This window comes from Neoarius graeffei, chromosome 10 (assembly GCF_027579695.1).
Source record: "Neoarius graeffei isolate fNeoGra1 chromosome 10, fNeoGra1.pri, whole genome shotgun sequence".
Lineage (NCBI taxonomy): Eukaryota > Metazoa > Chordata > Actinopteri > Siluriformes > Ariidae > Neoarius > Neoarius graeffei.
This window is the reverse complement of record NC_083578.1, coordinates 38343454-38370728: the sequence shown is the minus strand read 5'-3', so window position 1 is coordinate 38370728 and position 27275 is coordinate 38343454. Positions and strand designations below refer to the sequence as shown.

Genomic DNA, 27275 nt, shown 5'->3' with positions numbered 1-27275 from the left:
TTGCTCCCGACTGCCTACCCATTCCCCACAAGTCATGTGTGTTTAAGGCAACAAAAACAACATACTCCTGGTGCCTCATGATTGGAAACACCTCTCCCGCAACTGATACAGCGCAATGAGTGCCCCCAGTGGTGAAAGTTCACCAAATTTGGTATACATGTCAAGGGACCTATGAAGAGTTGTTGTGTAAAGTTTGATCAAGTTTGACCAATCAGAAGCCGAGATATAAAATGTTGCCTGAAAACAGCGCCCCCAGTGGCAAAAGTTTACAAAATTTGGGAGATATGTCAGGTGACCTGTTACGAGTGTGCGTATCAAGTTTGATCAAGATTGAGTAAATGGAAGATGAGATATTGATTTTTGAAGAAAAAATGTTTTGGTTTTTCCCATGTCAGAAGGTGGCGCTATGCTGTACATGAGCGATTATGAGTTGGAAAAATAAGTGTCTACAACAGCAACGTACTATCACAAGGTAGTGGTGTGAAGGAAAAGCATTAAGGAATTATTTACCAAAAACCCGTTTTGGAGCAATTGCGTCGGCCAAAAACAGCGCCCCCCATGGACGAAAATTCCCAAAATGGGGTATACATGACATGGGAGGTAGTAAGAGGGTGGCCGTGAAGTTTGACCAAATTTGAGGAAAGATTGGATTTTTTGCCCAAAAATAGCGCCCCCAGTGGCGAAATATCACAGAATTTGGCTAGCATGTCAGAAGCCCAATGAGTGATTTGCGTGTGAAGTATGAGCAGTTTTGAGCAATTAGAAGATTTGTTATGAATTTTTAAGCATGTAAAATTTTGCATTGAAAATTGATTGACGTATAACTTCTGAACGGCTTATCCTACGTGAAACGTATTTAGGAACTTTTGTCAGCCATGTCTGTAGATGATTATCAATTTTGGTGACATTCCTATGAACGGCCTTGGAGGAGGTGCGCCGACGTCGTGGCCATGCATTTCGCACAAAAGTGAAATTACCTCACTTCCTGTTGGGCGTGGCTAATGCATTGGCATCACATTTTTGTCCGGCTTAGTGAGATACATATGCGTACCAAATGGCATGCCACTACTACAAACTACATGGCAACCAGGCACCTTTATGCGGGAGGCCAAAATCACAACGACTTAGGGGGCGCTAAAGAGGCCCTGAGGCCCGCCTGGATCTGGGCTTCTGGTTCTCAGTAGCGGTGGCAGTCTAAGAAAAAGGAGCCAAATTTCGTGCGTTGTCGACCATGGCAAGCGCCCCAAAAAGGGTCTTGTAAAGAGTTTGCTAGCCAAGTTTGACAAATCAGAAGCTGCAATATCATTTTTGCCATAACCAGCACCCCCAGGGGCGAAAGTGCACAAAATTTGGCGTATATGTCAGGTGAGCTATGAAGAGTTTGTGTATGAAGTTTGATGACAATTGAGTAAATAGAAGATGAGATATAGATTTTTGAAGAATAAATTTTTTGGTTTTTCCCATGTCAGTAGGTGGCGCTATGCTGTACATGAGTGATTATGAGTTGGAAAAATAAGTGTCTACAACAGCAACGTACTATCACAAGGTAGTGGTGTGAAGGGAAAGCATTATGGAATAATTTACCAAAAACCCGTTTTTGAGCAATTGCGTCGGCCAAAAACAGCGCCCCCCATGGACGAAAATTCCCAAAATGGGGTATACATGACATGGGAGGTAGTAAGAGGGTGGCCGTGAAGTTTGACCAAATTTGAGGAAAGATTGGATTTTTTGCCCAAAAATAGCGCCCCCAGTGGCGAAATATCACAGAATTTGGCTAGCATGTCAGAAGCCCAATGAGTGATGTGCCTGTGAAGTATGAGCAGTTTTGAGCAACTAGAAGATTTGTTATGAATTTTTAAGCATGTAAAATTTTGCATCGAAAATTGATTGACGTATAACTTCTGAACGGTGTATGCTACGTGAAACGTATTTAGTAACTTTTGTCAGCCATGTCTGTAGATGATGTGTATCAATTTTGATGACATTCCTATGAACGGTCTAGGAGGAGTTGCGCCGTCTTCGTGGCCATGCATTTCGCACAAAAGTGAAATTACCTCACTTCCTGTTGGGCGTGGCTAATGCATTGGCATTACATTTTTGTCCGGCCTACTGAGATACATATGCGTACCAAATGGCATGCCACTACTACAAACTACATGGCAACCAGGCACCTTAATGCGGGAGACCAAAATCACAACGACTTAGGGGGCGCTATAGAGGCCCTGAGCCCCGGCCAAGTTTGGGCTTTTGGGTCTGAGTAGCGGTGGCAATTCTCGGAACTGGTGCCAAATTTCATGCGTTTTCGCCCATGGCAAGTGCCCCGAAAATGGCCCAACAGCGGAGAAAAATAAAGAAGAAGACGGAAGAAGAATAATTAAAGCCGCAAGCGGCCTCGACGGGCCCTCGCGCCAGCGGCCAAGGGGGGCGGGGGCATGCGTCCCCGCGAAATACCTTCCACAGCTTCTTTGGCAAGAGACATTACTCCCACAATGGTGACAAAGCAGAGAATTGGACACAGAGTACACGGTGCGCTGAGATGTTGTCATGGACAGATGTTATGCCATGGCTTCCCAACCAAATTAATGTATTTACCTCATCAGTCACCAAGCTATAGCTACATAGGATTGTCTTCTGTTAGACATCTATTAGTCTGTATGTAACGCTACAACACTTGCTCCCGACTGCCTACCCATTCCCCACAAGTCATGTGTGTTTAAGGCAACCAAAACAACATACTCCTGGTGCCTCATGATTGTAAACACCTCTCCTGCAACTGCTACAGCGCAATGAGCGCCCCCAGTGGTCCACAAGTCATGTGTGTTTAAGGCAACCAAAACAACATACTCCTGGTGCCTCATGATTGTAAACACCTCTCCTGCAACTGCTACAGCGCAATGAGCGCCCCCAGTGGTGAAAGTTCACCAAATTTGGTATACATGTCAAGGGACCTATGAAGAGTTGTTTTGTAAAGTTTGATCAAGTTTGACCAATCAGAAGCTGAGATATAAATTGTTGCCTGAAAACAGCGCTCCCAGAGGCAAAAGTTCACAAAATTTGGCACATATGTCAGGTGACCTGTTAAGAGTGTGCGTATCAAGTTTGATCAAGATTGAGAAAATAGAAGATGAGATATTGATTTTTGAAGAATAAATTTTTTGGTTTTTCCCATGTCAGTAGGTGGCGCTATGCTGTACATGAGTGATTATGAGATGGAAAAATAAGTGTCCACAACAGCAACGCACTATCACAAGGTAGTGGTGTGAAGGAAAAGCATTATGGAATTATTTACCAAAAACCCGTTTTGGAGAAATTGCGTCGGCCAAAAACAGCGCCTCCCATGGACGAAAATTCCCAAAATGTGGTATACATGACATGGGAGGTAGTAAGAGGGTGGCCGTGAAGTTTGACCAAATTTGAGGAAAGATTGGATTTTTTGCCCAAAAATAGCACCCCCAGTGGCGAAAAATCACAGAAATTGGGTAACATGTCAGAAGCCCAATGAGTGATTAGCGTGTGAAGTATGAGCAGTGTTGAGCAATTAGAAGATTTGTTATGAATTTTTTAGCATGTAAAATTTTGAAGTGAAAATTGATTGACGTATAACTTCTGAACGGTTTATCCTACGTGAAACGTATTTAGTAACTTTTGTCAGCCATGTCTGTAGATGATGTGTATCAATTTTGGTGACATTCCTATGAACGGTCTAGGAGGAGTTGCGCCGTCTTCGTGGCCATGCATTTCACACAAAAGTGAAATTACCTCACTTCCTGTTGGGCGTGGCTAATGCAGTGGCATTACATTTTTGTCCGGCTTAGTGAGATACATATGCATACCAAATGGCATGCCACTACTACAAACTATATGGCAACCAGGCACCTTAATGCGGGATGCCAAAATCACAACGACTTAGGGGGCGCTATAGAGGCCCTGAGCCCCGGCCAAGTGTGGGCTTTTGGTTCTGAGTAGCGGTGGCAATTCTCGGAAGTGGCGCCAAATTTCACGCGTTTTCGCCCATGGCAAGCGCCCCGAAAATGGTCCAACAGCGGAGAAAAATAAAGAAGAAGAAGAAGACGGAAGAAGAAGAAGAAGAAGAAGAAGACGGAAGAATAATAATAGTGAACTCTTACAAGAACAATAGGGCCTTCGCCCTATAGGGCTCGGGCCCTAATAAAGCCGCAAGCGGCCTCGACGGGCCCTCGCGCCAGCGGCCAAGGGGGGCGGGGGCATGCGTCCCCGCGAAAGACCTTCCACAGCTTCTTTGGCAAGAGACATTACTCCCACAATGGTGACAAAGCACAGAATTGGACACAGAGTACACGGTGCGCTGAGATGTTGTCATGGACAGAACATTTTATGCCATGGCTTCCCAACCAAATTAATGTATTTACCTCATCAGTCACCAAGCTAAAGCTACATAGGATTGTCTTCTGTTAGACATCGATTAGTCTGTATGTAACGCTACAACACTTGCTCCCGACTGCCTACCCATTCCCCACAAGTCATGTGTGTTTAAGGCAACCAAAACAACCTACTCCTGGTGCCTCATGATTGTAAACACCTCTCCTGCAACTGCTACAGCGCAATGAGCGCCCCCAGTGGTCCACAAGTCATGTGTGTTTAAGGCAACCAAAACAACATACTCCTGGTGCCTCATGATTGTAAACACCTCTCCTGCAACTGCTACAGCGCAATGAGCGCCCCCAGTGGTGAAAGTTCACCAAATTTGGTATACATGTCAAGGGACCTATGAAGAGTTGTTTTGTAAAGTTTGATCAAGTTTGACCAATCAGAAGCCGAGATATAAATTGTTGCCTGAAAACAGCGCCCCCAGTGGCAAAAGTTCACAAAATTTGGCACATATGTCAGGTGACCTGTTAAGAGTGTGCGTATCAAGTTTGATCAAGATTGAGAAAATAGAAGATGAGATATTGATTTTTGAAGAATAAATTTTATGTTTTCTCCCATGACAGTAGGTGGCGCTATGCTGCACATGAGCGATTATGAGTTGGAAAAATAAGTGTCTACAACAGCAATGTACTATCAGAAGGTAGTGGTGCGAAGGAGAAGCATTATGGAATTATTTACCAAAAACCCGTTTTGGAGCAATTGCGTCGGCCAAAAACAGCGCCCCCCAAGGACGAAAATTCCCAAAATGTGGTATACATGACATGGGAGGTAGTAAGAGGGTGGCCGTGAAGTTTGACCAAATTGGAGGAAAGATTGGATTTTTTGCCCAAAAATAGCGCCCCCAGTGGCGAAAGATCACAGAAATTGGGTAACATGTCAGAAGCCCAATGAGTGATTTGCCTGTGAAGTATGAGCAGTTTTGAGCAATCAGAAGATTTGTTATGAATTTTTAAGAATGTAAAATTTTGCATTGAAAATTGATTGACGTATAACTTCTGAACGGTTCATCCTACGTGAAACGAATTCAGTAACTTTTGTCAGCCATGTCTGTAGATGAAGTCTATCAATTTTGGTGACATTCCTATCAACGGCCTAGGAGGAGTTGCGCCGTTTTCGTGGCCATGCATTTCGCACAAAAGTGAAATTACCTCACTTCCTGTTGGGCGTGGCTAATGCATTGGCAATACATTTTTGTCCAGCTTAGTGAGATACATATGCCCACAAAATGGCATGCCACTACTACAAACTACATGGCAACCAGGCACCTTAATACCGGAGGCCAAAATCACAACGACTTAGGGGGCGCTATAGAGGCCCTGAGGGCCACCTGATCTGGGCTTCTGGTTCTCAGTAGCGGTGGCAGTCTAAGAAAAAGGAGCCAAATTTCGTGCGTTGTCGACCATGGCAAGCGCCCCAATAAGGGTCTTGTAAAGAGTTTGCTTGCCAAGTTTGACAAATCAGAAGCTGCAATATCATTTTTGCCATAACCAGCACCCCCAGGGGCGAAAGTGCACAAAATTTGGCGTACATGTCAGGTGAGCTATGAAGAGTTTGCGTATGAAGTTTGATGACAATTGAGTAAATAGAAGATGAGATATAGATTTTTGAAGAATAAATTTTTTGGTTTTTCCCATGTCAGTAGGTGGCGCTAAGCTGTACATGAGCAATTATGAGTTGGAAAAGTAAGTGTCTACAACAGCAACGTACTATCACAAGGTAGTGGTGTGAAGGAAAAGCATTATGGAATTATTTACCAAAAACCCGTTTTGGAGCAATTGCGTCGGCCAAAAACAGCGCCCCCCATGGACGAAAATACCCAAAACGTGGTATACATGACATGGGAGGTAGTAAGAGGGTGGCCGTGAAGTTTGACCAAATTTGAGGAAAGATTGGATTTTTTCCCAAAAAATAGCGCCCCCAGTGGCGAAAGTGCACAAAATTTGGCGGATATGTCAGGTGAGCTATGAAGAGTTTGCGTATGAAGTTTGATGACAATTGAGTAAATAGAAGATGAGATATAGATTTTTGAAGAATAAATTTTTTGGTTTTTCCCATGTCAGTAGGTGGCGCTATGCTGTACATGAGCGATTATGAGTTGGAAAAATAAGTGTCTACAACAGCAACGTACTATCACAAGGTAGTGGTGTGAAGGAAAAGCATTATGGAATTATTAACCAAAAACCCGTTTTGGAGCAATTGCGTCGGCCAAAAACAGTGCCCCCCATGGACGAAAATTTCCAAAATGTGGTATACATGACATGGGAGGTAGAAAGAGGGTGGCCGTGAAGTTTGACCCAATTTGAGGAAAGATTGGAATTTTTGCCCAAAAATAGCGCCCCCAGTGGCGAAGTATCACAGAAATTGGGTAACATGTCAGAAGCCCAATGAGTGATCTGCGTGTGAAGTATGAGCAGTTTTGAGCAATCAGAAGATTTGTTATGAATTTTTAAGCATGTAAAATTTTGCATTGAAAATTGATTGACGTATAACTTCTGAACGGTTTATGCTACGTGAAACGTATTTAGTAACTTTTGTCAGCCATGTCTGTAGATGATGTGTATCAATTTTGGTGACATTCCGATGAACGGTCTAGGAGGAGTTGCGCCGTCTTCGTGGCCATGCATTTCGCACAAAAGTGAAATTACCTCACTTCCTGTTGGGCGTGGCTAATGCATTGGCATTACATTTTTGTCCGGCTTAGTGAGATACATATGCGTTCCAAATGGCATGCCACTACTACAAACTACATGGCAACCAGGCACCTTAATGCGGGAGGCCAAAATCACAACGACTTAGGGGGCGCTATAGAGGCCCTGAGCCCCGGCCAAGTTTGGGCTTTTGGTTCTGAGTAGCGGTGGCAATTCTCGGAACTGGTGCCAAATTTCGTGCGTTTTCGCCCATGGCAAGCGCCCCGAAAATGGCCCAACAGCGGAGAAAAATAAAGAAGAAGAAGAAGACGGAAGAATAATAATAGTGAACTCTTACAAGAACAATAGGGCCTTCGCCCTATAGGGCTCGGGCCCTAATAATAGTGAACTCTTACAAGAACAATAGGGCCTTCGCCCTATAGGGCTCGGGCCCTAATTAAAGCCGCTAGCGGCCTTGACGGGCCCTCGCCCATGTGGTTCCGCAACCCAGGACATTCCGCCACCCAACAAAACAGTCACATGCAGGCTTTTAGATAGAGGGGCGTCTGGGCGTCTTTTCGACGCCCTGTACTGAAAAAAACAAGAAATTGGACGCCCTACTTTTTAGTACGACGCCCTAAAGACGCCCTAATATTTCCGCCCGTGTTATGTCCGGTAACTTAGCTGAATATGTTAAAAAATCGCCGAGTCTGAGCTTTCCGAGGATCTACAAGCTTTGTTGACACCGCCATTTTGGAAATTTCAGAAGTCTCGCTTTGACAGCTGTCTTTCCCGAAGACGCCCAGGGTTACCATAGCAACAGCACGAGCCCAGAGTACAAAATATAGGCACCCGCCGCAGAGCTACAGAAACACGCGTTTCTATGGCTGCACTAATTTCAAAGTTGTGAGAGCCCTCGTTATAAATAAATGGGTTATTAAATAAATTTGGTGTACAAAGCACTTGTAATATGCGTTCCCAGAGCAGAGGGGGAAAAGATGTATGCCTAGGAGACACTGGCATAAATATCCAGACAATATAGCCGTAGACTATATTGCCGCAGCTAAATGTGGAATGTAGTCTATAGAAAACCGGCCTTACCTGACATATTATTTATCCCGAATAAATCCTTTTAACAGTAAATAACACATTTTCATGCAGATTTTCCCAACATTACAGGCTACGTAGTGGAGAGTGTGGTAGTCGAGCCGGCGGGTAGTATTTCTAGTAGGCTATACTAAATAGTAGGTTATACTAAATCTTTGGACGCTAGCGGCTTTGAAAGCAAAACTGGTCAGCCGGGGTTGGTTGTCACATGTAATGCAATTGCAATAGGTGCACTACTGACTGAGACAAACACAGCTACAACAAGCTTTATTTATGTAGTATTCTGCGATCAGAAAGCTTTATAGCTAATTTGTCATGCTTAATATGCAACTCCAGCTCAAAAAATCCCAGAAATATACCCATTTTAATAATAATATTCATTAAAAATATACGCAGTTTGCAGTGTATTTTGTTTTGGTGTTCCCAAAGTTGATATTGTATTACCAATCTGTTGTACCCCCGGAACCCCCTAAAACACTCGTGCCAGCGGCGCTCAACGCGCCGCTACACCTCGCCACATACAGTGACACCTGCAAAAAAGTTAGACTCCCTAAAAAAAAAATCCTGCCTAAAAGCCTGGTCACATGTCATATATTCATCAAATGTTCAAAGGTGATGTGCATGTTGCAAATGCCATGACTGCTTGACGGATGAGAGACAGACAGACAAACACTAAAGTATGTGTATGTGTGTGTGTATGTGTGTGTGTGTGTGTGTGTTTCTGTGGTGTGAAAATGTACATTTATATATGTACAAAACTATACATGTGTCTCCTCCTTATCTCCATCTCACGCTGTAATCTTAAGTCATCTTAGCTTCCCTGTGTCTGCAGTGTGTGTGTGTTGCTAGGACAACTATCATGAATCATGTCATTTTTGTACTGATCTAAGGGTTCTGAGTAAGGTTCTGGCCATAAGTTCTGAAGAGATTTGTTTCAATTAGGGGGTGCTATGAAGTCCCTGGGCCACGCCCGGGGCCAAACGTCTGTGGCTGAGAAGCGGTTACAATGACTGATGTGTGTATCAAATTTCATGAGTTTTCGTGCATGGGGAAATGCCTCAAATAAGGTCAAATGCGACAGAAAAATAATAATTAAAGCCGCAAGCGGCCTCGACGGGCCCTCGCGCCAGCGGCCAAGGGGGGCGGGGGCATGCGTCCCTGCGAAATACCTTCCACAGCTTCTTCGGCAAGAGACATTACTCCCACAATTGCGACAAACCACAGAAATGGACACATGGCAACAATAGGGTCTCGCACTGAACGGTGCACGGGGGGCACTATAGAGGCCCTGAGGCCCGCCTGGATCTGGGCTTCTGGTTCTCAGTAGCGGTGGCAGTCTAAGAAAAAGGAGCCAAAGTTCGTGCGTTGTCGACCATGGCAAGCGCCCCAATAAGGGTCTTGCAAAGAGTTTGCTTGCCAAGTTTGACAAATCAGAAGCTGCAATATCATTTTTGCCATAACCAGCACCCCCAGGGGCGAAACTGCACAAAATTTGGCGTATATGTCAGGTGAGCTATGAAGAGTTTGTGTATGAAGTTTGATGACAATTGAGTAAATAGAAGATGAGATATAGATTTTTGAAGAATAAATTTTTTGGTTTTTCCCATGTCAGTAGGTGGCGCTATGCTGTACATGAGCGATAATGAGTTGGAAAAATAAGTGTCTACAACAGCAACCTACTTTCACAAGGTAGTGGTGTGAAGGAAAAGCATAATGGAATTATTTACCAAAAACCCGTTTTGGAGCAATTGCGTCGGCCAAAAACAGCGCCCCCCATGGACGAAAATTCCCAAAATGTGGTATACATGACATGGGAGGTGGGAAGAGGGTGGCCGTGAAGTTTGACCAAATTTGAGGAAAGATTGGATTTTTTGCCCAAAAATAGCGCCCCCAGTGGCGAAAGTGCACAAAATTTGGCGTATATGTCAGGTGAGCTATGAAGAGTTTGCGTATGAAGTTTGATGACAATTGAGTAAATAGAAGATGAGATATAGATTTTTGAAGAATAAATTTTTTGGTTTTTCCCATGTCAGTAGGTGGCGCTATGTTGTACATGAGCGATGATGAGTTGGAAAAATAAGTGTCTACAACAGCAACGTACTATCACAAGGTAGTGGTGTGAAGGAAAAGCATTATGGAATAATTTACCAAAAACCCGTTTTGGAGCAATTGCGTCGGCCAAAAACAGCACCCCCCCATGGACGAAAATTTCCAAAACGTGGTATACATGACATTGGAGGTAGTAAGAGGGTGGCCGTGAAGTGTGGCCAAATTTGAGGAAAGATTGGAATTTTTGCCCAAAAATAGCGCCCCCAGTGGCGAAATATCACAGAAATTGGGTAACATGTCAGAAGCCCAATGAGTGATCTGCGTGTGAAGTATGAGCAGTTTTGAGCAATCAGAAGATTTGTTATGAATTTTTAAGCATGTAAAATTTTGCATCGAAAATTGATTGACGTATAACTTCTGAACGGTTAATCCTACGTGAAACGTATTTAGTAACTTTTGTCAGCCATGTCTGTAGATGACGTGTATCAATTTTGGTGACATTCCTATGAACGGTCTAGGAGGAGTTGCGCCGTCTTCGTGGCCATGCATTTCGCACAAAAGTGAAATTACCTCACTTCCTGTTGGGCGTGGCTAATGCATTGGCATGACATTTTTGTCCGGCTTAGTGAGATACATATGCGTACCAAATGGCATGCCACTACTACAGACTACATGGCACCCAGGCACCGTAATGCGGGAGGCCAAAATCACAATGACTTAGGGGGCGCTATAGAGGCCCTGAGCCCCGGCCAAGTTTGGGCTTCTGGTTCTGAGTAGCGGTGGCAATTCTCGGAACTGGTGCCAAATTTCGTGCGTTTTCGCCCATGGCAAGCGCCCCGAAAATGGCCCAACAGCGGAGAAAAATAAAGAAGAAGAAGAAGACGGAAGAAGAAGAAGAAGACGGAAGAATAATAATAGTGAACTCTTACAAGAACAATAGGGCCTTCGCCCATAGGGCTCGGGCCCTAATAATAACCCCCAGGGGCGAAAGTGCACAAAATTTGGCGTACATGTCAGGTGAGCTATGAAGAGTTTGCGTATGAAGTTTGATGACAATTGAGTAAATAGAAGATGAGATATAGATTTTTGAAGAATAAATTTTTTGGTATTTCCCATGTCAGTAGGTGGCGCTATGCTGTACATGAGCGATTATGAGTTGGAGAAATAAGTGTCTACAACAGCAACGCACTATCACAAGGAAGTGGTGTGAAGGAAAAGCATTATGGAATTATTTACCAAAAACCCGTTTTGGAGCAAATGCGTCGGCCAAAAACAGCGCCCCCCCGTGGACGAAAATTCCCAAAATGTGGTATACATGACATGGGAGGTAGTAAGAGGGTGGCCGTGAAGTTTGACCAAATTTGAGGAAAGATTGGATTTTTTGCCCAAAAATAGCGCCCCCAGTGGCGAAATATCACAGAAATTGGGTAACATTTCAGAAGCCCAATGAGTGATTTGCGTGTGAAGTATGAGCAGTTTTGAGCAATTAGAAGATCTGTTATGAATTTTTAAGCATGTAAAATTTTGCAGTGAAAATTGATTGACGTATAACTTCTGAACGATTTATGCCACGTGAAAAGTATTTAGAAACTTTTGTCAGCCATGTCTGTAGATCATGTGTATCAATTTTGGTGACATTCCTATGAACGGTCTAGGAGGAGTTGCGCCGTGTTTGTGGCCATGCATTTCGCACAAAAGTGAAATTACCTCACTTCCTGTTGGGCGTGGCTAATGCATTGGCAATACATTTTTGTCCGGCTTAGTGAGATACATATGCATACCAAATGGCATGCCACTACTACAAACTACATGGCAACCAGGCACCTTAATGCGGGAGGCCAAAATCACAACGAGTTAGGGGGCGCTATAGAGGCCCTGAGGCCCGCCTGGATCTGGGCTTCTGGCTTTCAGTAGCGGTGGCAGTCTAAGAAAAAGGAGCCAAATTTCGTGCGTAGTCGACCATGGCAAGCGCCCCAATAAGGGTCTTGTAAAGAGTTTGCTTGGCAAGTTTGACAGATCAGAAGCTGCAATATCATTTTTGCCATAACCAGCACCCCCAGGGGCGAAAGTGCACAAAATTTGGTGTAGATGTCAGGTGAGCTATGAAGAGTTTGCGTATGAAGTTTGATGACAATTGAGTAAATAGAAGATGAGATATAGATTTTTGAAGAATAAATTTTTTGGTTTTTCCCATGTCAGTAGGTGGCGCTATGCTGTACATGAGCGATTATGAGTTGGAAAAATAAGTGTCTACAACAGCAACGTACTATCACAAGGAAGTGGTGTGAAGGAAAAGCATTATGGAATTATTTACCAAAAACCCGTTTTGGAGCAATTGCGTCGGCCAAAAACAGCGCCCCCCATGGACGAAAATTTCCGAAATGTGGTATACATGACATGGGAGGTAGTAAGAGGGTGGCCGTGAAGTTTGACCAAATTTGAGGAAAGATTGGAATTTTTGCCCAAAAATAGCACCCCCAGTGGCGAAAAATCACAGAAATTGGGTAACATGTCAGAAGCCCAATGAGTGATTTGCGTGTGAAGTATGAGCAGTTTTGAGCAATCAGAAGATTTGTAATGAATTTTTAAGCATGTAAAATTTTGCATAGAAAATTGATTGACGTATAACTTCTGAACGGTTTATCCTACGTGAAACTTATTTAGTAACTTTTGTCAGCCATGTCTGTAGATGAAGTGGATCAATTTTGGTGACATTCCTATGAACGGTCTAGGAGGAGTTGCGCCGTCTTCGTGGCCATGCATTTTGCACAAAAGTGAAATTACCTCACTTCCTGTTGGGCGTGGCTAATGCATTGGCATTACATTTTTGTCCGGCTTAGTGAGATACATATGCGTACCAAATGGCATGCCACTACTACAAACTACATGGCACCCAGGCACCTTAATGCGGGAGGCCAAAATCACAACGACTTAGGGGGCGCTATAGAGGCCCGGAGCCCCGGCCAAGTTTGGGCTTCTGGTTCTGAGTAGCGGTGGCAATTCTCGGAACTGGTGCCAAATTTCGTGCGTTTTCGCCCATGGCAAGTGCCCCGAAAATGGCCCAACAGCGGAGAAAAATAAAGAAGAAGAAGAAGAAGAAGACGGAAGAAGAAGAAGAAGAAGAAGAAGAAGACGGAAGAAGAATAATAATAGTGAACTCTTACAAGAACAATAGGGCCTTCGCCCATAGGGCTCGGGCCCTAATAAAATAAGACTTTAAGATGATTACAATATCATTACACATCACAATATACTTATGTTCATTTAACATAGGCCAACTTACGACCAGATCGGTTTACGACCGGTCAGTCGTAACCAAACGCAGTCGTAAGTTGACGCATACCTGTACAACCCCAAATCAGAAAATGTTGGGACAGTATGTTGAAATGAAAAAAACAATTATTTGTACAACCCCATTTACAGAAAAGTTGGGATATTTTCTAAAATGTAAGAAAAACAAAAATGTGATGTTAATTCGCATGAACATTTAACTGACAAAAGTTAAAGAAAAAAAAAATTCAGTAAATTGTACTGACCAATTTAATCGTATTTTGAAAATACAAAGATAGAATTTGATGCCTGCAAAATACACACACAAAAAAAAAAAAAAAAAAAGGTGACAGAGGCACAATGAGACTGAAATTCATAGGATATTCAAGTAACAGCAATTGGAAGATTCCACAATAAGCAGGTTAATTACCATCATGATTGGGTATAAAAGGAGCAGCACCAAAGGCTTAGTCTTTGCAAGCAACGATGGGTTGTGGCTCAATCTTTTGTGCCAAAATTTATGAGAGAATTGCTAGTTAATTCAAAAAACATCTCAATGCAAGTTTTTAGGTCTTTCAAAATCTGCAGTACATAATATTGTGAAAAGATTCAGGGAATTCTGAGACATCTCAGCGCATGAACAACAATGTCGGAAACTACTGTTGAATGTGCGTGACTGTCAAGCCCTCAGGCAGCACTGTCCGAGAAACCATCATGCTAACGTGACAAATATAGCCATACGGGCTCGGGAGTACTTTGGAAAACTGTTGTCACTTAACACAGTCCGCCACTGCATCCAGAAATGCAACATAAAACTATTACACAAGGAGGAAGCCATTCATCAGTTCTATGCAGAAAGGCCACCGATTTCCCTGGGCCCGAGCTGATCTCAGATGGACTGAAAGACAGTGGAAACGTGCTGCGATCAGATGAGTCCACATTTCAGCTTGTTTTCAGGAAAACCAGATGTTGAGTTCTCAGTGCCAAAGGTGAACATGACCATCCAGTTTGTCATCAGAGAAAAGTACAAAATCCAGCATCTGTGATGGTATGGGGGGCATCAATGCCCATGGCATGGGCGAGCTGCATGTATGTGAAGGTACCACCGATATATTGGGGCATCTTAGATTGACGTTTGTCAAGGAAATGTCTCTTCCCAGGAAGTCCATGCTGATTTGAGCAGGACAATGCCAGGCCTCATTCTGCACAGGCTACAACAGCGTGGTTTCGTAGACAGAGTGCATGTGCTTGACTGGCCTCCTGCCAGACCAGATCTGTTGTTTCCTATTGAGAACGTATGTGGCATCATTAAGAGGAGAATCGGACAACAGTGACCACAGACTGTTGAGCAGCTGAAGTCCTGTACCGTATCAAGCAAGAAGGGAAAAAATTGCAATTGCAAAACTGCAACAATTAGTATCTTCAGATCTAATATGATTAAAAAGTGTTATTAAAGGAAAGGTGATGTAATACAATGGTAATGTCTCTGTCCCAATTTGTGTGTGTTGCAGGCATTAAATTCTAACTTCATTTATATTTACAAAATACAATTAAGTTGGTCAGTAAAACTATTGAAAATGTGTTTTATTTGTACTATTGTCAGTTAAATAAAAGGTTCATACAAATCACACATTTGTTTTTACTGCAGTTTGGAAAATATCCCAACTTTTCTGGAAATGGGGTTGTAAATATCTTTGACCTCTACTGCACTCAAAACAATACAAAAGAACATTATTTGACATTTTAAATCATGAATTTTTTTTCCCCAAAATAAACACTTCTCAATTTTGATTCTTGCAACACATTTATATAATAATAATAATAATAATAAAAAAAAGTTGGGATGGTAAAGCGGCAACACGGTGGTGTACTGGTTAGCACTGTCGCCTCACAGCAAGAAGGTCCTGGGTTTGAGCCCAGCAGCTGGCAAGGGCCTTTCTGTGTGGAGTTTGCATGTTCTCCCCGTGTCTGTGTGGGTTTCCTCCGGGTGCTCCAGTTTCGCCCACAGTCCAAAGACATGCAGGTTAGGCTAATTGGTGGGTCTAAATTGACTATAGGTGTGAGTGTGAATGGTTGTTTGTCTCTGTATCAGCCCTGCGACGACCTGGTGATTTGTCCAGGGTGTACCCCGCCTCTCGCCCATAGTCAGCTGGGATAGGCTCCAGCTTGCCTGCGACCCTGTAGAGCAGGATAAGCAGCTACAGATGATGGATGGATGGGATGGTAAAGCATTTACCACTTTGTAATGATGCCACTCCTTTTCACAACACTTAAAAGATGTTAAGGGACTGGACACCAAGTGGTGAAGCATTTCAGGTGTTATTTTGCTGCATTTTTCCTGCAAACAGGTCTTAAAGGTGTATGTAATGCCTCTAAACCCCACTTTTTTCCTTGCAGAAAGCAATAATCATTATGTTGATCGACCATGTGTTTTTGAACCATAGATGATCCAAAAGGCCGTAAATTAATGGAAAATCAATAAGATCAGCCGATTTTCATGGAATCTGCCGGGACTCATCTGGAAGATCCTGAAGGGGTGCGTGACATCACACGTGTAAAAATCCAGGTATCAATTTCGTTCATGTGCGCAGCAGTGGTTAGAACAGTCTCGACATGGAATCCCAGTAGTGATTAGGATTCTTATACAAGGATATTTCGGAGCAAACGGTTATCTTTTGGAGCCCCTAAGATGAGAAACTGCCAGTTCACAACAGTCTTCCTTCGTGGAAGGAAGGAAGGAAAGAAGGATGTGCAGAACATGGTGGTTACCCTTCATCATGTTTTCCTAAACAAAACTAAAAACAAATCAAGTCTTGCAATATTCCAGTCCAAGAGCATTTAACACGTTTCAGTTAATAATTAATAATGATTGCGCGTGTGCATTTTTCTTCCTGTTAAAGTGCATCAGATATGATCAGATCTGATGTCGCGAGTGTGTAAATGGTGCTCATAATCCTGCATTTAGTGCCTGTGTGTGTGGTGTGTTAATAGGGGAATTGACAAACTGTCCAAATGTCAAAGATGAAAAAATGGGTTTCTTTTTTGCTCCAATAATCCCCATGTGGTCGTTCTGGTGGTGGTGAACACTTGATGAATCAGATTTATTATTAGTAGGGGACACGAAATCTACCTGCTTCGTTTACACAGACCTCACCCACTGCCGCTTTAGATTAGTGTAAATTCTCAGAAATTTGTGAACTGAATGTCCTGTTGTATATGGATTTGAACATCCAAACACAATGCAGCGCTTTCCCATCGTTATTTTTGCAAGATTCCAACAACAATATCCAATCTCAGTGAGTAAACAAGCACGGAGTCAGATGAACCGAAATGACCCAGATACGTGTGACGTCGTATGAGATTAGCCCTGAGGCAAGGCTGCCTTTTCCAGGATCCGGAAGCTGCGATTTATTGATATTTTAGTGCTTGATGATAAATAATTTACATTATTCTCCCCCTGCTTTATTAACTCATTTTGGTAATTACTCATGATATTCATTTTAAAAGCATTACATATACTTCAAGGGTGTGCAACAGTACAGGGTCATCGTCGCCATTTTTTCCGTTTCAAAATTTGCCACACATTCTCTACTGGGGCCAGAGCGGACAGGCACCCTCTTCTTCCGTAGCCATGCCTTTGTAATGTGTGCAAAATGTAGTTTTGCACTGTTTTGTTGAAATATCCCTGAAAAGATGTCGTCTTGAAGGCAGCATATGTTGCTCCAAAATCTCAATGTACATTTCTGCATTAATGCTCCATCACCGAAGTGTAAGATACCCTTTCCAACACCATTGACAACCCCATACCATGACAGACCCTGGCTTTTGGACTTGCTGCTGCTGCTAACAGTCTGGATGTTCCTTTTCATATTTGGTCTGTAGCAGACAACGTCCATTCCTTCAAAAGACCTGCAACACTGATTCGGCTGACCATGATGCACGTTTCCACTGCGTGATGGTCCATCCTAGATGGCTCTGAGCACAGAGCAATCAATGGCGCTTCTGGACACAGTCAACATAAGGCTTCCATTCTGCACGGTTAAGTTTTAACTGGCATTTATGGCTGTAACTCTATTGTAGCTTGTCAAAGGTTTGCCAAAGTAATCCCGACCCCATGTGATTTATATCAGCTATAGATGAATGACTGTTTTTGATACAGTGCCGTCTGAGGCATTGGAGATGATGAGTGTTCACCTTGAAATGATATTATGCACCATAATGTTTTTAAACTTTTCAATTTTCTCATGCATCCGAGATCCTTGGCCCATCTTTGCGCATCAAAGACTGTGCCTTTCCTCTCAAATCACCTTTTGACATCACCCGTTTCAAATCACAGTCATTATTTAATTGTTTTACGTCATTATTACCACTAAATTGCCCCAGTCCCAACTTTTTTGGAATGTGCTGCAGGCCTGAAATGCAGGAATGGATGTATATTAACAAATGAAAATGAAGTTACCAGACAAAACATGAAATAACTTTGGTTCTGTCTGCAATGAAATACAAGTTAAAAAAAATAAGTTTACAAGGTCACTGTTTTTTTTGCAAGTCACATATGAGGTGCGTCAGAAAAGTAACAGGACTTGGTGTGCTTCTTCGATGTGAGGGGCATTGTCCACATAGAGTTCTTGCCACAGGGCCAGACGATCAACCAGCATATCTACAAAGAGATCCTGCGGCGTTTGCTTTGTTCAGTGCGCAAGAAGAGGCAAGAGTTGTGGCAGGACAACTCGTGACTGCTTCACCACGACAACGCACCGGCTCACAACGCCCTGAGCATCTGGCAGTTCCTTGCCGAGAACAACATCGCTGAGCTGAAGTAACCTCCCTACAAACCCGACCTGGCTCTGTGTGATTTTTTTTTTCCTTTTCCCCAAGCTCAAGGGGGTCATCAAGGGGACCCATTTTCCAAACATGGAAGCCAACAAGAGGGCCGTGACGACAGAACTGCAGAGAATCCTTCCAGGAGTGCATGGAGGCGTGGTGGAGAAGGATGGGAAAGTGCGTTAGACTCAAGGGGGATTATTTCGAAGGAGAAAACTTGTTTGTAGTTTGGATTTGACAATTTTTTTTTGAGACCCCAGTCCTGTTTCTTTTCTGACACACCTCGTACTATTCCAACTTCTGATTTGGGGTTGTACTTTATTTTTTACCTATAACTTCAGCAGTTAGCTTGTATATTAACTAACTCTCTAAAAATAAATAAATAAATAAATAGGCTCCACTAACTTTGTTTATTTCTGATTAATAAAAGAAATGAGGGCTACACTGTACATATCTGGATAAAAGCGCTCATAACCTAAAGGCACAACTGTATGTCATTTATAGCATGGTGGGGTGTCATTTTAACGGATTACACAGTTCAAGCATGCTGTATAAATGAATGGAAATGCAAAGTGTGTGTGTGCTGGAAAAAAGAAAAAAAACAAACAAACCACTGTTTGTGTCCGAGAGTGAGTGATACAGAGAGAGAGTTAGTTCACGCTAGCACTCGTCGTTGACAAACATAATCCATCGGTGACGAAGAGAAAATTACTAGCAGTCGTCCCAGTGATGAATACATTTATCATCAGTCATCTTTTCTAGAAATCCCTTTCTAGAAAAGCCAGAGTGTAAACAATGAGCACGTGCTTGTGACCAATAAAAAATCGACTACACATCAGGACCAGATGAGCACCAAGCTTCTGACCAATTCCGATGCGTCTTAATCTGCCTGGTGGGGTGGTGTAATTATCTCTGCATGAATCAAACAATGGTACAGTCCAAGTTGAAGTTTTTTGGACAGGCTTCTTCAAGCACTGAAGATGATTTAAGGGCCAAAACAGCCATGAGGGAGGTACACTCAGAGCCCCTACCATTCCCTAGCACATCAGACAGCGTCAGTAATAGAGGGCAGGCTTTCGTCTAAAACGGGGGAACAGGGGCACTGCGCCCTCTTACTCTCGGCGTGCGCCCCCTTACCGACTCCGTGAAAACATCCCAGCAACACCACGTGACAATGTGTCTGATCATCAAATACATAATTGCTCCAAAAATATTCCAATCATAGTAGATACACCGCCAGACGGTGCAAAAACAATCCGAATTGGCGTTTTCCAGACTGAGGCGCCATGTTGTTTACTTGTCGCGGCTGCTCTCGCGAGATTTGACATGGGTTACATACAAGGTCAGCTGACTTGTAGAGCGAGATTTCTCGAGACTGAATGACCTTTCACCCACCAGCGCGGGAGCTTTTGACAGGAGTTCGCGAGTTGTTTTTGTTGACACTTGGGCATTTAAAGATGTCATCCCGTGGCACGAAGCGGAAGAAAGCCAAAGACTGTCCGGGGCAGAAGATGATTACTTCTTTCTTTTTCAATGTTGACAGACAATTTGTTACAATTTCCCTCTCAGATAGCCTCAGAATGTCCCATTGGAGCATTTTTCAAAGGCTTTGCACGGCGGGGGGGGGGGGGGGGGGGGGGGGGGGACAACCGGCACCATCTCCCCCCCGCTTCGCTCCCTCGCCATGGTGAGCGCCCTCATACTAAATTTTTCTAGAAAAAACCCTGGAGGGGTCGGTTTTAATAAAAAAATAAAAAATAAATAAAAACCCCTGCCAAAGTGAAAATGCTGTCAGCCGGCAAGGAAATGAAGGGAGCCCAGTTTCGGGGGGGGGGGGGTGGCAAGTCGAGTCCCCGTAGCTAAGGCATGATGTAAAATGCAGCGTCATTCTTTGCTTGGTTTGTAAATCGACAGGAAAACAGGATTCCTCCACTGTTGGTTGTTCCAACACTCTTCTCAACTCTGTTCAATTGAAAATCAAGTTTTCTGTTGAAGTGAAGGCTAAAGGGAGTCCTAATATCTTTTTTTGAATGATTCCATGTTAAAATAACCTTAGGAGATACGCAGAACCATGGCCTCACTTTTTGTTTATAAATGCCTTGAGACCTCAAGAATGGCAGAGGAATAGTTTTAAGCGTTAATAATAAATCTAATATAGTAATTTTTACAATTAAAGTGATTCATATAGGTAGCGGCCTGAGTGAATGACCTTGACGTCCATGACGTCACAGCAGGAAGTCCATCGGTCTCATTGCCACTTCTGCTATACTATAACACAGAGCTGACTGCAACCCCAATCCTCCATTCTGAGCCAATTTATCACCATGCCATGTAGATGTGTTGCTGGCAGGTCCAGCAACACGATAAAAGGTGGATTTATGTTGCATTCATGGCCCAAGAATGTTCAAACTGCAAAGATTTGGACGCGTTTTGTGATTAGTTCACGAGCACATTGGGCGCCTATGACATGGCCTCTCCTCTGCTCTGCTCATTTTACTGAGGACTCGTACGAGACCTCTGATCTGTTGAGAAGCGTTGGCTATAAGCCCGTATTGAAAGACGGTGCGGTATCAACAATTAAAGAAAAAGAAAACTACAAGAAAAGGAAAGCAAGTTCAGTTGCACCAGTTCTCCCGGAGTGTGAGCCGAGGGTTGTTGCTAAAACCCGGTACAGAACGGGACACATCACTCAGGCAGTGACCTCCCCGCAGCTGTTGCTAAAAACCGGTGAGGTCCTGTCCCGGGTTTTAGTAATTGCCTGAGCCAAGCAGTAATGGCGAAGTAATCAGTATGGAGAAAACGGAGAATGAGTGGACCAGCCGTCTGATTTCTCCACTGGATACGCTTACCTCAGCAGCAATATCTCGCCCTTATGTGGAAGAAGCGAATGAACGGAAAACTGAACGAAAGTCAGATTGTTTAAAAACAAATCGGCCACAAGGTCGGCCTTCAAGAAGCGAGAACACGGAGGGGTAAGATGCGACTCTCATTTGGATACAAAAACAACACTCGTTGTTTACCTGTATTTAGATTAATACATGTATTGTGTGTTTAAGTTACCTGTATAAGATTATTTAATTTGCTTCAGAATGTGATCGTCTCAGTTCATCTGATTATTTAATTAGCCTTTTACGTTTTATTAGTGAAAATGCATGCATGTACATGTATATTGCACAAGTTCTAAAACCTATCCTGTTCTAATGAGAGTGAACCCACAATCGATGAAGTCAAATCAGTCTTAGTTGAGCAAGTCGGTAATGGTATTTCTTACTTTCACCATAAAGTTTTATTTATATGACTTTGGTCTGTAGCTGTCAAAGGCCTCAGTCTTAAAACCGGTTTCCGCTGTGACGTCATGCACTCAGGGCTGGCTGGCTCAGCGGGGCAGCTTGAATGCCAACTTTGCAGTCGATTTTACCTCTCAAAATATATATATATTTTTTATTCCCATTTATGCAGCATACAAAAATCAAGGATGGAGATACTATCCACTCAGAAATTTACTTAAAAATAAAGGTTCTGCATAACTGCTTTAAGAGAGCCCAAACTAAAGGGGTTCATTTTAGCTTGATGGTGCACAGGGTGCCCAAAATCAAGTCTCTTATTAGATGCTGGAATGGAGCCAATTTTTTATATATATATATATATATATATATATATATATATATATATATATATATAAAATAGACAGGCCTGTATCTGTACAAATATTTGAATTGTGCCAGTTTGTTTGGTATAAACCTGTATTAAGTCCACTCTGATAAGTTGATAACTAAGGAAAAAAAAAAAAAAAAGTGACGAATACTTTTGACTTCATTTTTCAAGGAAAAAAAGTGGAGAATATTTTTCAGAACCCAGGGGGAACGCTGGGGGGGAGAGATGGAGAAATAGAGAGAGACCTGGTGGTAGCATGCGATGAATCTTGCATGTCTTGCGAAAGGCCTCTGCTACGTAATCCTCAATTGGTGTGCGCTTGTTGAAGTGAACCGTGACTGGGAACTGACGAGCCTCTACCTGCACACACATGAATTAAAAGCTCAGATGTACTGAATAATCCATCAATTAAAGCAGATGTTCAGTGTATACTTCAGATATGCAGTTAGCGCTGAAAGTGAAATGCTAAGAACAAGAGGTAAAATGGTGGAAGTGGGTGATACCTTTATGACTGGTGGAGGAGTACGAAACAGTCTCTTGTTCTCAGTAAAGTCTTCCACTCGCAGCGTAGCAGACATGATTAGTAGTTTCATGGGCAAACTTTTCTGCAAGTTTAAAATACATTACTGCAAACTGGGGTCATCAATCTTATTTCACAAACAGCCAGTGTGACTGAAGGCTTTCATTCCAACCAGGCAGGAGTCACACTGGTTTCCACCTTTTTAAGCAGTTCAACTTGGCCTCCAATCAACTATCAAGTGTTCCTCTTATCTGTCTGGAATAAAAGCCTGCGGCAACACCAGCCCTTTACTATATGACTAGACAAACTAGTCAGGTGAGCTGGCTCTGTGGTGGGCATGAACAATGATTCTCTGGGGATCGTGTAATATTGGATCATTTTCCTCAATAAATAAATGACCAAGTATAATATTTTTGTCTCATTTGTATAATTGGGTCCTCTTTATCTACTTTTAGGACTTGTTTATTTATACAGAAATATACAACCCCGATTCCAAAAAAGTTGGGACAAAGTACAAATTGTAAATAAAAACAGAATGCAATAATTTACAAATCTCAAAAACTGATATTGTATTCACAATAGAGCATAGACAACATATCAAATGTCGAAAGTGAGACATTTTGAAATTTCATGCCAAATATTGGCTCATTTGAAATTTCATGACAGCAACACATCTCAAAAAAGTTGGGACAGGGGCAATAAGAGGCTGGAAAAGTTAAAGGTACAAAAAAGGAACAGCTGGAGGACCAAATTGCAACTCATTAGGTCAATTGACAATAGGTCATTAACATGACTGGGTATAAAAAGAGCATCTTGGAGTGGCAGCGGCTCTCGAACTAAAGATGGGAAGAGGATCACCAATTCCCCTAATTCTGCACCGACAAATAGTGGCGCAATATCAGAAAGGAGTTCGACAGTGTAAAATTGCAAAGAGTTTGAACACATCATCTACAGTGCATATCATCATTAAAAGATTCAGAGAATCTGGAAGAATCTGTGCATAAGGGTCAAGGCCAGAAAACCATACTGGGTGCCCGTGATCTTCGGGCCCTTAGACGGCACTACATCACATACAGGCATGCTTCTGTATTGGAAATCACAAAATGGGCTCAGGAATATTTCCAGAGAACATTATCTGTGAACACAATTCACCATGTCAACTGCCATTGCCAGCTAAAACTCTATAGTTCAAAGAAGAAGCCGTATCTAAACATGATCCAGAAGCGCAGACGGCTTCTCTGGGCCAAGGCTCATTTAAAATGGACTGTGGCAAAGTGGAAAACTGCTCTGTGGTCAGACAAATCAAAATTTGAAGTTCTTTATGGAACTCGGGGACGCCGTGTCATTCGGACTAAAGAGGAGAAGGATGACCCAAGTTATCATCAGCGCTCAGTTCAGAAGCCTGCATCTCTGATGGTATGGGGTTGCATTAGTGTGTGTGGCATGGGCAGCTTACACATCTGGATAGACACAATCAATGCTGAAAGGTATATCCAGGTTCTAGAGCAACATATGCTCCCATCCAGACGACGTCTCTTTCAGGGAAGACCTTGCATTTTCCAACATGACAATGCCAAACCACATACTGCATCAATTACAGCATCATGGCTGCGTAGAAGAAGGGTCTGGGTACTGAACTGGCCAGTGCAGTCCAGATCTTTCACCCATAGAAAACATTTGGCGCATCATAAAACGAAAGATACGACAAAAAAGACCCAAGACAGTTGAGCAACTAGAATCCTACATTAGACAAGAATGGGTTAACATTCCTATCCCTAAACTTGAGCAACTTGTCTCCTCAGTCCCCAGACGTTTACAGACTGTTGTAAAGAGAAAAGGGGATGTCTCACAGTGGTAAACATGGCCTTGTCCCCACTTTTTTGAGATGTGTTGTTGTCATGAAATTTAAACATCACCTAATTTTTCTCTTTAAATGATACATTTTCTCAGTTTAAACATTTGATATGTCATCTATGTTCTATTCTGAATAAAATATGGAATTTTGAAACTTCCACATTGTTGCATTCCATTTTTATTTACAATTTGTACTTTGTCCCAACTTTTTTGGAATCGGGGTTGTAGAAAACTAAAAAGGAGTTCACAAACTTTCAAGCACCACTGTATGTTCAGTGGCAGGCTGCCATCATCGGGCTGCTTAGCAGAGAGACTTAGGAGATCCTTTGTTCCTTCAAACTAGGTCAGGAGACGTTGAATACTGGGCCTGATGCTCTGTTTTTGCTCAATTTCATTGGCTATATTAGTCCTGCATACTATGCACCTCAAGTCACTTTATTTACTATTTCACAATCATTTTGCAGTATTGAATTCTCCAACTACTGCATAAACAATCTCCATATTTACAGGACTGTGTGGATAAAAAAGTCTTTAGTATACTATGTTTATGTATAGTGTAGTTACTTTATACAGGGTTTTGTTGTTTTTAAATTGCGTACATCGTCACTGAACAATCGTTTTCCACTGTTGTGGAAAATATACCTACTGCATCAATAGTCTCCCTGTGTACAGGACCTTGCAGGTCAGAGTCTGGTAGCTGAAACTTAAAGCGGAAATGAAAGCAAATTTTATCATCAAAATTCTATTTCTCATTTTATAAAATGTAGGAATGCATTTCTGACAGCTGTTTTGTCACTGCTGTAGCAAGTTATGAGGGTTTGAAATATGCTATGTAATACATCAGTTCATATGTCAAAGCGATGGCCGTAAATGAGATTCACTGAGACCTGTGCGAGGCTTCGTAGGACTGAAGTAAAATGTACAGCGGAAATCAAAAGTGACCAACATCTGCCAATGTTGTCAAAAGACACGCGCGCCCTCCTTCGAATGCTGACGTAATCAAGCCGGAAGTTTTCCGTGTCCCAAATCGCTCCCTACTCACTATATAGGGCACTATATGGTGGGGACGCCATTTTATAGTGCTGTCCGAAACCTTAGTGAGGATTATGTGGGAAATGTGCTCAGTATAACATGTATTTATCACAAAAATGTATCCATGTATTTATTATTTTGAAAACCGACCAGCCGCCTGATCTGGCACGTTTTAATTGTGCAACAGTAATGACGACGTAAATACTAGCGCGACGGACTAGTCCTTATCCTGTCGCCTTTCCAACTCTTCTCTACTCCACGTTGGTTTCAAGTCGTATGGAATAATCTCAAATCACTGATGAAGCTGGCAAATCTCGAAATTAATCTAAATTGGAATGATGTGGTGATCTGGCCGCTGTGTAAACAGTTTTCAAAATGGTGGCGCCGACACTTCACGTTTGAAGTCTCGCAAAGATCACACGGATAAGGCCTGCCGTGGACCATACGAACTACATTCAACATGGCTGAAAACCGAAAAGGCCGATAAGTGTAATATAATATGCCAATACGAGTCACGATATAAAAGGTCAATAAAACCGAGAACGTAATTGAATAACACGTTAATTAAGAAATAAAGCAAGTTTAAAAATAACTTCAGCTCCCCTTTAATCCCAGCAAAACTTAACTGCTACTCCTCCCAGGTGATTCATCCCCACGTCAGGATCTTGCGATCTCCCTGAACAACTCTCTGATGGCTCCGTCACTGCACATAACTTTGGGATGGGGTAGGTAGGTGGGTGGGTAGGAATAAATAAATAAATAAATAAATAAATAAATAAATAAATAAAAAGTCCTTTTGGGGCATCCATGGCCTATAGGTTAGAGAAGCAGCCTTGTGCCCAAAGGATTGCCGGTTTGTTTTCCTGCCAGTCCAGGGAATATGTGGGGGGAGTGAATGAACAGCACTGTCCCCCTCCCTCTATTCATGGCTGAAGTGCCCTTGAGCAAGGTCAAATCTTGACCTAACCCCCAACTGCTCCCCAGGTGCTGTAGCATAGCTGCCCACTGCTCTGGGTGTGTGTGCTCATTGCTCACTTGTGTGTTCACAGCTTCACTAGGTTAAATATAGAGGAAAAATTTCACTGTGCTTGAGTGTACAGGTGAATAAATAAAAAGCTCGATTCTCTCTCTCCCTCTGACATTGCCAGTGTGGAGTGAGTGTCACTCATGTCAATTTCTCCTTTAGAACATCAGAAGAATTCGTCCATTTCTATCCACACAGGCCACTCAGACGCTTGTTCAGTTTCTTGTCATTTCAATACTGGACTACTGCCTCGGAACACTGTTCGATCTCTCCAACTGATCCAGAATGCAGCTGCAGGACTCGTTCTCAATCTTCAAGTTCTCTGACACTACCCCATTGCTGTGCTCCCTCCACTGGCTTCTTGCAGCTGCCCATATCAGGTTTAAAAGCACCAATGCTTGCCTACAAAGCCAAACATGGACCAGAAACTGCTTACTACACCTCGCACTACACCGCTCTCCCTGTGATGATCAAGCACTGCTCGACTGGTCCCATCATCTCTCAAGGTACAAGGAAAGCATGCATCAGTATTTCTGGTCTGGCACCCAAGTAACGGAATGAACTTCCTCTAGATTAGGGGTTCACAACCTTTTCTACTTTAAGGCCCACCTATTCATACTTGTAATGAGTCGAGGCCCATTTAAAAAAACAAAAATCCCCAATTATTTTGGATCATCTATTCTATTAGAATCTAATAATCTACTGTACAGTATATTAATGGAATGCAACATTACTCAAATGTCACAGATGGGAGTCCAAGAATTAAATAAATGCAAAAAAAAAAAAAAAAACACCTGTTTTTAATTGTATGTTTTGTATTTAAAACTGTATGGACGTGCCAGAAGCCAACATGAAGCCATGCATGTAGAGCATTCTCAGTCAAAAGGGATTAATGATCCAAAAGTGG

General features: G+C 42.7%; 1 protein-coding gene across 2 annotated transcripts in view; it reads right to left on the bottom strand.

The window, feature by feature from the left end:
- dhx37 (DEAH (Asp-Glu-Ala-His) box polypeptide 37) overlaps positions 1-27275 on the bottom strand; it is a 115727-nt gene that overhangs the window by 51632 nt on the left and 36820 nt on the right. For both annotated transcript variants that reach the window (XM_060931775.1, XM_060931776.1), the window contains 2 exons: positions 22442-22543; positions 22184-22298 (listed from right to left, as the gene is read on the bottom strand). In XM_060931775.1, the coding sequence (XP_060787758.1) occupies positions 22184-22298; positions 22442-22543 (217 nt within the window). The remainder of the gene's footprint in view (positions 1-22183; positions 22299-22441; positions 22544-27275) is intronic.